This window comes from Etheostoma cragini, chromosome 6 (genome assembly GCF_013103735.1).
Source record: "Etheostoma cragini isolate CJK2018 chromosome 6, CSU_Ecrag_1.0, whole genome shotgun sequence".
NCBI lineage: Eukaryota > Metazoa > Chordata > Actinopteri > Perciformes > Percidae > Etheostoma > Etheostoma cragini.
In genome coordinates, this window is record NC_048412.1 from 24,068,407 (window position 1) to 24,083,927 (window position 15,521).

General features: G+C 41.0%; 1 protein-coding gene across 15 annotated transcripts in view; it reads right to left on the reverse strand.

The window, feature by feature from the left end:
* syngap1b (synaptic Ras GTPase activating protein 1b) overlaps window positions 1-15,521 on the reverse strand; it is a 136,719-nt gene that overhangs the window by 16,668 nt on the left and 104,530 nt on the right. For 10 of the 15 annotated variants that reach the window (XM_034873275.1, XM_034873272.1, XM_034873278.1 and 7 more), the window contains 12 exons: window positions 13,002-13,241; window positions 11,239-11,574; window positions 10,962-11,106; window positions 9,331-9,475; window positions 8,938-9,174; window positions 7,665-7,866; window positions 6,819-7,057; window positions 6,292-6,493; window positions 5,322-5,915; window positions 4,589-5,026; window positions 4,095-4,268; window positions 3,483-3,694 (listed from right to left, as the gene is read on the reverse strand). In XM_034873275.1, the coding sequence (XP_034729166.1) occupies window positions 3,483-3,694; window positions 4,095-4,268; window positions 4,589-5,026; window positions 5,322-5,915; window positions 6,292-6,493; window positions 6,819-7,057; window positions 7,665-7,866; window positions 8,938-9,174; window positions 9,331-9,475; window positions 10,962-11,106; window positions 11,239-11,574; window positions 13,002-13,241 (3,164 nt within the window). Of the gene's footprint in view, window positions 2,488-3,482; window positions 3,695-4,094; window positions 4,269-4,588; window positions 5,027-5,321; window positions 5,916-6,291; window positions 6,494-6,818; window positions 7,058-7,664; window positions 7,867-8,937; window positions 9,175-9,330; window positions 9,476-10,961; window positions 11,107-11,238; window positions 11,575-13,001; window positions 13,242-15,521 lie in introns of all 15 variants that reach the window. The other 5 variants (XM_034873273.1, XM_034873284.1, XM_034873283.1 and 2 more) reach the window with 4 other exon arrangements.

Sequence of the window (15,521 nt, forward strand, 5' to 3'; positions counted from 1 at the left end):
CACACACACACACACACACACACACACACACACACACACACACACACACACACATCAAGCCAAAACTCTTCACCACTACGAATTCATTTGCAAGATTTAAACACAGGTTTTTGCCTTAGTACAATCTATACAGCCTATCAATATATTCTTGCTACAAAAGAGAGGCGGATATACTGACACCAGAATATTTGTAATTATCTCTGGAGAGGGAAAAAGAAAAAAGTAATATGGTTGCCCTTTTATTAATACTATTTAAATCATACTATAACTGCATAAGTTTAATGACAGTACTGGCTAACTTTCTCAAACAACTATTCTGATCACCATGTCACTGGACACCACCAATGATGGACTGCAGGTCAGAAGGCATACCAAGCATATACAGCAAAATCATACAGATAGAAGAAAAATATTTTTCGCTTTAATTAATAAATAATATCCATTGCAGTCTTTCATTTTAAATGCAGATCAATTCACAAACACCGTACAGAGAAGCCAAACACAAGTTGAGAACTTAAGAACACACTTTGCAGAACACACTGTTGTCAAAAAGTCACGTCTTTGTTGTCATGCTGTCTCTGTGCTATTTTGCACTTTACAGTATTCCAGGTCTTTAAGTTTTCTGTTTAGATACTGTGGATGGCACCTGGTAAAAGATTTTGGCAGGAAGTGACTCTAAGTTTCTTTATGTACACACGATGCATACACCTCAGCAGGATCTGTGCTGTCTGTGCATTTGCACACGTAGACGTATTCATTATTGCGCTTCTGCTAAAAAGTTAGCTATTGCAAGGTTAAAATAGTTATAATCTCAATCTCATATATATATATATATATATATATATATATATATATATATATATATATATATATATTTCATAAATATTTCATATATAATTATTGTTATGGCTCTTGCATCACAGACTTTAATATGCTATGGATTATAATTAAAAATAGATTATTACTTAGACAGGTGCAATTAAGACCATTCATTTTTCCCCTACTGCAAACACACCATAAATATGTTCAGTTCATTTGCTCAGTTCACAGCAAACAGCTCGGGAAAGATAAATAGTTTATATTTAGAATTTCTAAAATGCATTAAAATATTTGTGGGTGGAAAAACATGGAGAGCCTGTAGCCAACTACTAATATCACTACCCTAATGAAATATACAAGTGCTACAGGTTAATTGGATTTAATGTTTCCCGTAGATCTAACCTAGCATGACCTAAAACTCAATATTTGGCTTTGGTTTTAAATTAGAATGCTGAAGAGCAAAACGTGTATCTGGTCTAATGACGGATATGTGATTTGCTCTGAGCTTAAAGTATAGTTATGCACAGAACGTTAAGGCTTCTCTGAAAGAAAATCTCCGACACTTGAAACACAATGCTAAGTGTTTTAGTTCTGCAGGTAAACAGATGTTTTCAAGCAAACATAGGAGGCATGAAATCAGGATAACGCTTGCTCCTTTTTGCAGAACCTGAGCTTGCATTTGCATCAACATAATGTATTTGAATGTGAGAATTTAATATAAAATTCAATTTAAGATGAAATATAAGAGAAGGCTATGTTTACACTTGTCATTACACAAAGATTTTGGAGTCCCATCAATCCAATAGGATGGCCTGAGACCATGTTTGTTGGCATCCACGCTTTCTGCACTCTTTGCATTGCTCATACATGCGACAATGCTAGTCTTGCAATATGTTCGATGATATGATCTGGCTCAGTGAATTTTGAATAAAACTGACTTGGAAGCATCCAGATCTGCTACTTTATTCATCCTCGTGTGGTCGGTTGATAAAAGTCACCCAGGAAACAAGTGTACTCCTTGGAGAGATCAGTTTCCCGCACACTATGCAGTATGTGTGCAGCAGATTTACTATATTCACTTTAAGCTCACACTCCAGGGGGAAATAATCAATGGTTTAGCTTTAAGTGCTCTGATAAAGTTCTCATTTATACGGCATATTTCCTTCATGCCTTCATGCTGGGATCTTCGTCATTGTTTGTGACTTTCTGTCCGGAATGTTAAAAAAAAACGTATAATAAGGAGAGAGGTATCGCTCCCCATGTAGAAAGATACAATAGCAGTCCTTCAGTGAACAAGGTTCACCTTGATTTAAATAGGAAGAGCAAATATTAAACCGTGGTCTTCCATAGTCCTGTGCCTGAAGGTCCAAACCAATGTGTTGCTTTCAAAAGTGCAGACATGTTTCTGAAATTACCACATTATCAATCCTCTTGTGCTTTTACAGTGCAATCTTGGGAGAGAGTCAATTGGAAACTAAGCTAAGGGAAATCATCTGAAATGAGCCCGAGATCCAGTTAAAAACTGTGTTCATGAAAATAGCTGATGATGAGTGCAGCATCACAAGGAATTGGGAGGGTGGTTTTATATACAAGGTTAGGGCGTTAAAGATGTTTTCCAAAAACAAAGGGGAGCAGGACTGTCTCTGTCTTCATTCCATGTCTTCTTTCCTGGAGTGGATAAGAAGTGGCAATATTCTCTGTCACAGATATCCAGCCTTCAGTTGCAGACCACAGACCATTATAAGATGTGTACAATAACATATTGGACTCTTTTCCTTACAGAACCTTTTTATCTGAACTCTCTTTACAAAAAACTACATTTGCAGTCACACTGTAAATGCTCAAGGAATCCTTAGAACACAGCAAACATCTGTTATTTTTAGTGCCTGAACACAACTGCGATACTGAGATGTGGTTGATTAATAAAAACGTAAGGCTGCGCTCCAGAATTGCACTGCAGAATTGCAGAATTACAATTTCACACAAGCACTCAGTAATATTAGGACTCAGCTGGAGTTCTTCACGGTCATCCGAATATGATGCTCTTGAATAAATAGTAAACCATGTTATGATACAACAAGAGCTAAGAGGACAATCAAAGACTCCTTTGTCCAGTTAAGCCGGCTGCAAAGAACCAACCACCAAGAGAACATGACCTGCACACCTATCAAAGAACATCCTTTTATTAGTCTCTCGTTTAATTTGTCACTCGTTACATGTCTGCAGCTTTGGCTTTCAATATACAGTAGAGCTCCCTGCCTTGCTCCCAAAGCTGTTGCACTTAATGATACTGAAACAACTCCCTACTCTCCAATATTCCTTGCAAGATAACAACCCTTGTAAATAGAGTTGTATTCCAATATGTAATAGTGTGTATATATATATATATATATACTAAAGTTGTAGTTTGTCAGCCAAAGACCAAAGACCTCGGCTTCCACTTGCTCCTCAGAGGCATGATAATGTATTTTAATTCATGCTTGCAATCTTTATCTGAGAGAATGTCACTTTTTCCACATATTTGGAAGAAAACTCATAAAGTCTATTTACTAAAGGCATCACAATATACAAAGATAAAGTCAATGCCACCCGCCAATGGCCTCCCGGACACATAATGTCTTAGCTGCCTTTTGCCCTCCATCCCAACAGCCGCCACCATTTACCTGCTAATTATTCCTTTAATTTGGGAGTCTTTCTCCACTTGCTGTTGCCGTAGCTTCCTCTCACTGTCGTCGAGTCGATTCTGGTACTGTAGGAGGATCTTATTGGTCTGCTGCTCCTGCGTGAGGAGCCTCCGCTCGTACTCCTCCAGCTTTTTGTGGGACATCACCAGGCGGTCTTTCAGGGAGTTGATCTCCTCCTCGTACTCCCGTACCTGAGGCAGAGATGTGGAGAGAATGCTAAATCAGTAAGGTTTAAACCAGGTTTAGTGTTCACATCCCTTGATTTCTCAGTGGCTGCCGGATTTGAAAGATGTTTAGGCACATTCATTAAGTTACAAAACATACTGCAAAGTAAAGAACTGATTCCAAATGTTCCAAATGAAAAGGCTATACCATCACTAATGAATAGTGAATATACCAAACACTAAAAAAAGATTTAAACACTTGGCTGATGGCTGTTGTTTCCCACAGTTTAAGACCTCTGCACTTTTGTGTTGAGACCAGATCTGACTGCCATCTGCTCAGCAATGACAGACATGACTCATTGTTCCTATGAGCACGAATAAAAGTAGTTTTTTTATGTAAAGGGCAGTTCTGAAACTAGATACCTACCCTGTCCATGCGTGACTCATCCATGCTCTTTGAGTACTCCTTCAGTTTGAACTCTTCACGGTCAATCCGCGAACTTTCAATGTCAGCCGACAGATGTGGCATGTTGGAGACCCAGGCCACCGTTCGCTCATTGGCTGGGGTTGGGGGATTAAGGGTAGATGGAGTCTGGGAGCCCTGGGGAGAAAGGCCAGCAAAGTGAATGAGAGCTTAAGGTTCTTAAGTTGAGGAGAGTCAGTTTCATAATAAAGCTATTTTTCTGCAGGCTTTTATGCAGAGGGCCTCAGAGTTCATACATTTTTAGCTGAACCCTGTTGGGACTCAAGCTCAACTTATTCCTGACAATGTTAGTGTCATTTACAATTAAAAGCCAAACATACAGTAACTGGTATCTTACACACATTGGTCGGAAATAGTCAGATGCACAGGTGCTGATAGAAAATACTGGAGAGAAGAATAAAGAGAGATAAAATTAATTCAAAGCGTGCAAATTTTACCTGTTTGCTCATGGTGGGTTTGAGCAAGTGCTGTTGCTGAGGCTGTTGCTGTGGTGACTGTTGAGTGCTCTGACTGGTGGTTCCCTGTGGACTCTGGCTTTCCCTGACAGAGCTCTGCTGGTGGGGCAGCCCCGGGGCAGTGTTGTCTTTGACGGACAGCTGCCGGGATCCGTGCTGCCTGCCGCCGTAGCCGGACTCCGGTGACTGGAGGAGATTGCCGCTGGGCGGTCGTGTTTTAGCCAGAGCAGCAGGTGCAGCAGCCGCACTGACAGACAGCTGATGGGAGGTCTGGGACTTAACACGCTGGATGGGAGGCGGGGCAACAGAACTCTGGCGCACGGGTTGGACTGTGGTGGGGGGCGTGGTGGCCAGGGAGGAGTGGGACGTTCCGGTCTGGGAGGCCAGGCCCATCATTTGTTGTTGCTGTTGGAGGTTATCCTTAGGAAAAAAAATAGTAAATAACAGCATGATAAGCATTTTCACGTTCTTTCTGGGACAGATGATGCTACTTTAAACTTGAATGAGCACCGTGTCAAAAATAATGCTAGAGGCTACGATGGTTGGTTGTGTGTTCCAGGAAGTTTAGATTAGTTTTAATTGTTTTATGCACTAAATAAAATTAAAAAAATCAATTGATTAAACGACAAGGAGATTTTTTGTTGTTGAAGCCTTAAAGCCATCACAATAATTTAAAAGAAACATAGTCACAAGAATACATTGAACACACATGTACCTGCACATGCGTGGACATCTGCCTGCGTCCATATTCAGCCCTGCTGTAGTCGTCACTGTAGCTGTGTGAATGGATGATGCTGGGTTGGCCCAGGTGATTGTCCCTGGTCCTGAGGGTGGACAGGTCCTCGCTGCGAGAGAACCCCCCATGGGCGAACTGTGGCATGTAGGTCGGATGAGAGGGATCAGGCTCTGGGGCTAGGAGCAGGGGCGCTGGAGGTTGAGCCCGGCTGTGCTGGTGATGGAGCTGTTGCTGTTGAGGCCCATCGGCGGTCGCCAGATGAAAGAGGGGATTCTGGAAGGAAAGCGGGTAGCGCATGGCGGCGGCCTGCTGTTGCTGCTGCTGGGATAGCGAGTCGGTGGTGGTGCCCATCTGGCTCAGCTGGCTCAGCCGAAGGCCGCCCGACATGCTGGAGCCGCCAGAGCCAGCTGACAACCTCCCACCGGCCCGCAGCTGGCTGCTCAGGCCTGACCCCAGGCCGCCACCGCCTCCGCTGCTCAGCCCTCCGAAGCTGCCCATGCCGGCGATGGAGGCCTGGGAGGAGTTGAGCATGTCCACCGACTGCAGGTTAGACACGCTGTTCATTCGGGAATCCTGGAGGTCCATCATAGATACGCTTTTATTGACACTGAGCATCTAAATAATGAGGGGAATGAGAGGCTATTGTGCCCCCTGATATTATGTATGTTACTTGGCCACGGATGATATGAGTGAGGGTGGTGCGGGTGTTTTTACCGCGAGGCCTGGATATCGGAATGCCTCAAAGTATTTCCCAGGAAATACCGCTAGGATGAGTTGCGTGATGAATCGGTGGAAAAAAAGCAGATGTCATGATATACTACAGCCTCGATCACACGATGGCAGATTCTATTAGGTATGACTAACATGCACGTCATACTAACCTCACGTTGATAAAGATAGACCTAGTGGATGGGATGATGGTTCCCCAAATCTATATGATAAAACTCACCTTAGGATCTGGTTCCGTGATGTCTGAGCTGCTTGTGCAGTAGGCCGGGCTGGATCGGGCCAAGGGAGGGCGTGATACGTAAAACATGTCTTTGGAGGACGCACGATGGAGCTGGTCACGGTCCTGAAAACCCATCTGGGAGCGGGATGGCATGACTCCTCCGGTGGAGGTGGGGGAAGGCAAGCGCGTGATATCTATAGAGCTGGAGAACAGCAGTGAGTAAGGCCAACAATAGCTGAAGATAGAGAAAAAAGCTGTAGGTAGAGCTGAAATAATTCGTCAATCGATCAGTCGACTAGTTGATCTACAATAATCTGCAACAATTTTGATAATCGATTGATCATTTTGAATTATTTCGAGTCATTTCTTTAAGGATAAAATGTATTCACTGGTTTCCTTTATCTTGTATAAAGTATAAGTGAACATAAAAAACAAACAAATCAAATCAAAGTTTCATAATTTAATAATGAAGTTATTTGAAGTATATAGACAGTTGATGATAACATTTGGTGTTGAACGTTACCGACCTATTAAGATCCCTCATCATGAGATTTTGGAACTCTGATGAGATGCCCCTGTTGAAGCTTGGTCGTGATAGCAGCCTGTCGGTCTGCCTCTCCTGCACCCTGTCTGTCTGATGGCTGGGCTGCCTCTGCAGGTGTGGGTTACGCAAGGCCATACTGATGTCATTCAGGAGGCGAGGCAAAGGACCCAGTTTGATGATAGCATCCTGTGGTTCAAAGAAAACCAGTTTTGCTGAGTTTTGCTGCGGATTTAAAAAATAGTTTATTTTTGAGTTATCTAGTGTAAGGGTTTCATTAAAATGCCATATGTCATCCTCCACCTAAGTTAATGATGGCTCAAGGCCGATTGATGACTTACAGCCTCATTTATCAAGAAAGTCTGAGACACTTTTGAGACTGGAGTCTGAGTTTGGCTTATTGGTAATAAAACCTAAAGTGATGTACAAGGGGTGGACACAATAACATGATAACCTGCACAATGTAATGCATAATGTAATAATGTAATATTCAATGCAACAGGTCTGAAATAAATATGTCTTGTGGTATTTGTATTATGTGTTCAGAAATGTGCTCATTCATCTTTAGAATTTCTTTTTTTTTTAAGCCATTTTCAGGTGGTTTTGTATTGGACTAATGGCTTATCATGTGTAGCTATTTTTTATTTCCCTTTACATGAGAATACAACGTAGGTTTTTAATCCCTAAATTAGCAGTATTACCAAATAAGAACAATCAATAATTGATTAAAAAATTTTGATGAAAACTTTAGAGAAATCCTGTGTAAAAAGATGACAAATCTAAAAGCAAAATAGTTTATAATGGCATAGATGATGTGTCATGTTGGGTTTACCTTGCTGAGCTGAGCTATGACCTCCCAGAGAAGACTGTGGAGTATGGACAACTCCCTGCCCAGGTCAATGTATCCCTCAAAGCCGCCTGCATTGCTGACACTGTCCACGTTGGAGATCTCGTACAGGAACTGCTGCATGGAACCCCATTCCATCTCTAAAAACTCATTCATGAAACACATGTACTCCTCTTTATTGCCAAACCTGCAGGTGGGAAAGACAGAAAAGGCCATTGAGGAGATGAAAGAGAATAGAAAGTGAACAACAAAACAAGTGCGCAACACATGACAGTGATGATAACTGAGGATAACTTTTAAACTGAGATTCTCTTTCTTACAAAAAAGATCCTTTATGTTGACTGCCATCTTGTCAAGACCAGGAAATTACAGTACATTTTGAGGTGAATAATCCATGAATATAAACAAATGTGTTGTTTAAAATGAGAGCTGCACATGGTACCTTTAATACATCACTTACTATGGGGTTATGAGTCAAATAAACCAAACTGAGACAAATTCATATTATTAGTTACAGCACAGCGATGCCTATATAAATACTATTTGGGGTCCAGCGACTTAAAAATATAGGATTTTGACATTTTTAGCACAGTAGAATGGAGAATTCGTGACAATTTTTAATGACTTAATGTATGGTAAGTCAATTTAATTTAAAGCATGATACATAGGTACAGAATGAAAGGGCAAAACTTGTTACGAAGTAATAAACGTGTCTGGAAATGTAAACCAGGGTTCAGTCCTCGGCCCACTAATTTTATAATCATTTTAGTTGGATACGAATGTTTCAAGTCTTGCCTATTATTATGCTTTTCTGCAAATGGCACTGTAATTTACTATTGTGTCCATTTGTCTTAGTCAAGCTTGTGTCTAATATTTATTCTTTAATTATAAATATGAATGCAGGTAAACTTTGCGTATGTTGTTATTGTTTTCCAAGATGACTCAAGATATACATTTTATAAACCTTATAATTACTGCAGGTAAAACCGAACATATTTAAACGTGAAAATATTTGAGTATTTCATTTATTTTAATTGACTTCACAAAGGAACTCTAATTATTATTATAATTTTAGTTCAGAACTAAAGGCCTGTTTTTTGTACTTCAAGAAGAGATGGGTGCTTCTATGTTTTATTGCTTATAGGTTTTGACTGAATGCTGGGTGTTTAAGCATGATGTATATGTTGTGTACTGGTGTGTAGTGGTGAGTAACTGGATGCAAAGTGTAAAATCTGTAAATTAATTAAATAAAACTGACTTGGAGAAATTGGCCAAGTTTTGCACTACTTTCGCGATGAGGGTGAGCGTGCGTGAAGTCTGCTCGTCGGGATACTCCTGCGTGAGGTTGAAGAGTGATGGGGACATGATGGCAGGACACAGGAAGCGTAGGAAGAGGGAACCACTAATGAGACGGTCAGCGATGTCTTCCCGACCTCTCTCAGCACAGCGCACTCTCCAGGAGGCAAATACTTCCTTTAGCTCTCGAGGAAAAACACTGTGAACGGGATATACTACAAGTCAGGAACAGAAACAAACTGTGGAGAGTCAGAGTTTCTCCAGTTCCCTGTGCAAGAATCTGAAGTCTCATGTGTCTTTATATTAGCAGATAGGAATAGACACACTCAAAACAAGGCACTGCATAGCTACTTACCAATGGGAGTTAACAATCTTGCAGAGTGCTAGTTCACAGCACATTCGGAGATTGGCTTGGTGGTCTGGGAGCACAGAGGGTGGTGTTCTCATGGGGTCCACTTCACAATTTTCCTCTGACTCATACAGGGCCCTTATGAACTCCCCTAAAAATACATTTCATTAGTTACAGCAACATGGAGAAATCACCAAAATCTGTTCAGTGTTGTTATGGGAGAGTAAAAAGCAGCAAATTCAACAGACCGAATGCAGTGTTGCCACAAGACATGCTGTAGTTTGGGTAAAGAGTCATAACTGTAAAACAAAGACAAAGCTGGGAAACCTGGATGGCAGGCTAATTAGCCTACAAGCTAACTAGTGTAAGTTGAAGTCAAACCTTCAAACAACTCTAGTAGGCTGTATCTTTGAGCCAAAGCACTCACTTTGAACTAAAATGTATCAATTTTTTAAGTAGAAAGTAAGTCAGTAAAAAAACAGTCAGGTAAGTAAAGAAAAGAACAGTCTACATATGACAGATTGGATGTGTAACAACTACAGCTGCTTCTTGAAATTAATTTAGGACAAAATTAATTTAAAGTGGTGTACTTTTTTTAATTTTGTTTCATCTTAATCTAAAGTTTCTACCATTCATTCTGCCCACCATCATTCTACCCTTTTATATATATTATATTATCAATAATATGATATTATTATATTTTAATTTAGCTTTCCCACCTTTTCTTTGTTTAGATTTTTTTAATATATATATATACAATTGGATGTTAAGCAGTTTGAGATGCTACTTTTAATTAACTGTAATCTTTTTACTTTTACCATAAAATTATATCATCTTGTCTAATTTCAACTGCTTGTTTAAATGTATAAAGATTATTGGTGGTTTACCATAGTAGTTCCAAACTACAATGCAACTGTCAGGGTGGCAAGAGCTCAGTTTGTGGGGGATTTTGCTCGGGAAACTAGGGTTGCTGCTTTAAGCCCCCGTACAGACTAAGTACGGAGTGTGGACTGGTAGTTTGAGAGGTGCTAGTTCACCTTCTGGGCACTGCCTAGGTGCCCTTCACATCTATCCCTTAATGCATATGTATATGTTTGTGCATGTGTGTGTATGTCAGGCCTGTGCGTAATGTTAAAAAAAACAGTGAGAAAAAATCCCCCCGGGGATAAAAAAAAAAGTATCTCTTCTTCTTATGATTTTGTATGTTTTTGTGAAACCATTCATTAATGAAATTAGGCTAACGAGTACAGTATATTATACTGTATGTCCTTCCCTTCAGGGGAGCTGTATTTCTCTACTTTTGAGAAGAGCTGCTTCTTGATCGCACAGACGGAGGCACTTGAGCTGTACTTGGCTAAACACATACTTCAATATTTCATGAAACTATGTGCAGAGATATGAAAAGGTGGAAAATATTAAAATTGCTCTCGTCAAGCAAAAACATGGAGGCAGACTGACACAGAAACAGAAACAGTGTCTTAAGGTGGATTTTTCCATTAAATAAAAGTTCTGCCATTCCAACACTTCCAAAAGTGAATGTCCTGAATATTAAATCAGTTTCTATTTGGTGTTGCACAGCTGCTTTAATTTATACAGTGACAAAATCAAGTGTCATATGCCCCACTGTTCTGGCTCACCTATAGCATCCTTGAGGTACTTATGTCCAATCAGTTTGAGGTACTCTTCTATGGCTTTGGTGGCCAGAGTGTTCTCTCTGAAGATAAGGTGTTCTCGGTCTATGAATCTGTCTACCTCGCACATCGCCATGTCTGACAGGAAGTCCTAGAGAAAAGAAGGGACTTAATTACTGTTCTTTCTTATAATATTGTTTACCGCAGAAATACAAAAAGGACTGAAAAAGCTTTGTTTTGGCAAATCTTTACATACTGATTAGTCACATAGAGGTGTCCCTACCTTAGCTTTCCCCGTGCTCTGCAGTATATGCACCAATGCACAAGCCACTTCCTCTTTGCTCTTGACACTCAGCACAGGCTCAAGCACGGCACACAGGGTGCGGTAGTTATTGGTGACGTACTCTGCAAACTCCTTGTACAGCTCCATGGGCAGGATGTTCATGGTCTGGAAGCGGGATTTGAGGCGTAGGGATGCGTTGATGATCTTCCCCCCTCCGCCACCAGCTCCCTTGGTGAGGACGCTGGGTTGGATGACCGGGTACCACTGCTCCACAAACTGACGTCCAGTGATGCTTGAGATGGGGATGCTCACAAGTCCTAAGTATGTGCTCTTTTCCTTAGAGAGAGAAAGAAAAAAGGATATTAATCAAGATAAGCATGTGTCAAAGAAATGTGCCTCCTACAAAGCTCCACTTTGAGCATTTCATAAAAAGTCTAAAATCTCAAAAGAAAAAGTTCATTTAAAGCTTTTTCACTAAATAAGTAATGAATAGCCAAACTAACACTAGATCCCTGCAGTGTCGTTTGAAGCTAGAAATGAGTTGTTTTGCTATGAGGGTGTTGCTCTCTCTCAACTGAATTGGGAAAATAAATTATCAAATTTGTGACTCACTATTTATTCTTTTGCTTAAAAAATATATTTCCAAAAGTGATAAAACCTAAAATGGCAAACAATATGCCAAATAACACAAAATGACTTTAACACAGGGGGTTGATAGGTTTGTTGATCCATGGCAATGACTCAATGATTATGTCATCAATTACGATTGTTTCTAGATTTTCTTTCTTTTTAAGCTGGCACTCTGTTTTGAACAGACTCACTGCAGTTTCCTTGCAACCCAAACTATTGATTTTGCATATTCATAAGTGTTTTGTTATGAAGCCATTAAAGCAAATGACAAAGACAAAAGCAATGCCATCACAAACAAGACCCCATTTTGCTATTGGCTATTTTATTATTAAACCACTGAATGACAATGCAGCTATTTTGTATAATGTTACATCTTCACAGTACATTATTTTCTCATCTCCATGTTTTTGTTAAAGGGATACTCTAAAAGGCAAATTGTTCATTTCTGTTACACAAATGTTGGAGGAAAAGGAGGCTGTGCCATGGCTGAGAAAGACCTTCTACTGACTTTAAAATTAAATTTCAGGAATTTCACCTCATAGCTTATGTATGGTAAAATTGTTAAAACACTGGTCTTTATTTACATACCCAGCATTTTCTGAGTAATGTTAGTCTAATGTTCACACTCAAAGTTCCGTTTGTGGTCCTTACCAACTCCTGAGGGAAATATCCGGCTCATTAGCTGCTAAATGCCCCACCAAGTAGTCTCTAACTGTGGGTGTCTGCTGTTTGGTGCTGGGAAAGTACTGCAAAGTTGTTTTTTAGAGCTTTTTTGCTGAAAATAGCTGCCTGCTGTGGCTAGAAATGACCCTAGGTGAGAGGAGAGACTGAAACAAATCAGTAAAGTTGCAGGCTGAACAGCTAAACAATGACCTGGGGAGCTCCAGGTTTGAGTGATAATTCTCTGTAGGGTCATTGAATAACCCCTTTAACACTGTCACAGTTATATGATTAATTGTATTACATTATAGCCACTTTAGAAGTGTATTTGTGTGATTAAGTCATTTTAAGCTATAAAATCCTAGCCCATCTATAAGCAACAAAATGCTCAAATATACCAAACACAACTACAGTACTTATGTCAAACTAGCCATTGTCAGACCTCCATGTTACCCTACAGATCTCTCTGTCACCTTGCGTCTTTTCTTGTCTGTCTCTTTGTATAGATGAAGGCGTAGGTTGCGGACGGCTGGCAGGTTGTTAAATTCAAAGTGCTCGCCCCAGAAAACCGTATCGGTGCGGGGCTTGCTGGTGGTGCGTGCATACAGCATGTCGTCCAGACAAAGTTCGCAGTAGTAGCGTTTCTTGGCTGGAAGTTCGCGGGCCTCGATGATCCACAGTTTGAGCACATTGTCCACCCTCCGGCTGTTGTCCTGCATGGAGATGAAGGTCAGGTCAAAAAAGGTCAAGTATACACTGTCATTAAAGACGCTTTCCAAGAGAAAATTATACAATGTGTTTGGGGGGGGGGGGACATGACAAACAGCAAAGAAGAATAGTTCAGAGATATGGTAATAGAAGATGAATAAAGGGTGACAGCAGGTCAGCCTGCGGGAGTAAATGACAGGAAGGAAATTGCTGGTGACATGGCGGTTGTGTTACTGTGGATCGGAGGCTATACTTGATCATTTGCTCTTCATTCTGGACTTGAATGCAGAGGCACACAACAGCATGATAGAGAAACAGACAGAGAAGAAAGATAACAGACAACGTGGAGGATAAGAGTAGAGTGGTTTCACTGTCTGAAAAAAGTAATTCACTTAAACGTAGAAAGACACAAATGACACAATGCACATGTGCTGCAAAGACACGGGACAAACAATGGTGGTAATGTTTCTGTAGACAGCTACACTTCCTAATCATGATCACAAAGCCCAAGCTATATTTGACATCCCCCATGGCAGCGCAGTGTTGATTGCAGAGTGATGTTTTAGCAAACGGGGGGTTGAGAGTCATTTCAATTGGGTTCAAATGCCATTGTTGTTAGCTCCGTTTGCTTCAGGCTATTTAAGTCCTATATCTGGCAACTCAATATGTGAGCATCGGCTAGATCCACAGTTAAGTTTTCCATTTGTATGCTCTTTGATAACCAGTGCCAAACACAAGGCTTAATTAATTCCAAATGTCTGAGTTTGAATGTGGTGGGCATCTGGTGGCTCAGTTTGCTAGTGCACGAACAGTGAAGCATCACCAGCATGTGCCCGAGTCCTGCGCATTGATATCATGTTACATCCTCCTTAGTAACAGTCAGATCGATTTTACTCGATTTTACTTCCAAAAAAAATGTAAACATGAAAGCAGGATTGAAGTGGATGCTCGCCTTTTGAAAAAACAAATGATGAAAGCTCAAAGAGGGAATTAAAAGGCTCCAGAAAGTTAAAAAGCATAACGATAATCTGTGTCTCTGCAGTAAGTCTTATCTCTGTCGGTGCATCTGGTCTGAGATGCACGGTGCATGGGGTTTAGGGGTGGGAGGGGGATGATTTTGGAAAGAGCCCCCGTGTGGAGTCCTTGGAGCTCCATGACTCAGCCAGCAACCCCGCGGCCCAAGCATCTGGATGAGGCATTCAGCTCAGGCGATGTTTCATCTCAGTCTGGCTTAATAACTAACTCTTAGTCCCTGGTTGCCATCAAAGCGGCATCTCATGCATGCCTGTTCACTTTTTGGATAACAGTGAGGAGGGATATGGGACACTTTTACAGAACTATGTAATCTGGGTAAAAATCAGGATATTGTTTATTGAGCTGATATAAAAGGCTTCAACTTTTTGATGTTTTTTTAAAGCTGGGGATGGAAATAAAATCACAGTATCTTAAAGCTGCACTAGGAAATATTTGTGAAAATACACCATTATATCTGCTTAAATCTTACAGTAGCGATGCATACCGTGGTGTCAGATATGAACACATTGACATTGGGCCTCATGCAAGAATATTTACCTGTTCTCATCCTAAACCGCTCTTTTTTTTATATAGTTTTTTTTGTCTGAATGATCCAAGTTGGATTTGTCAAACTTCCTTTACTGAGGGCACCCGGATAGCTCGGTGGTTAGAGCGGGTGCCCATGTATGGAGCTTTACTCCTCGACGCAGCCGGCCCGGGTTCGAATCCGGCCTGCGGCCCTTTGCTGCATGTCACTCCCCCTCTCTCTCCCCTCAGCTGTCCTGTCATTAAAGGCCTAAAAAATGCCCAAAAAATAATCTTAAAAAAAAAAAAAAACTTCCTTTACTGGACCAATGCATCCAAATGCACAAGGAGGTGCATCTTATGGCGTTTTTCCACTGCTGGTAACAGCTTGCCTCGGCTCGCCTCGGCCCGCCTCGGCTCGCCTCGGCCCATTATGCTTCAGTTTTCCATTGCAGAGCCTCAGCGTGGCTGGTCACTATAGCAACGCGTGATGACGTAATTTTCAGCGCGGCTCACAACAGCACGTCGGCTACCTGTCAAGAAGAAATCTGCCAGAAGAAATGTTTTGTTTCAAAAGAAGCTGAAGGAAGCAACAAAAATCACCGCTAAAAAAAACAGGAGTTTGGGAATACCGACGGAGTTCAGACGTCGATATGACGGTTGTTCGACGACACAAAAGGGTAAGTTAAGTTTCCTGGTAACGTTAGCTAACATTTGCATGTGTTCAGCGTCGCGGTCAGTATTTA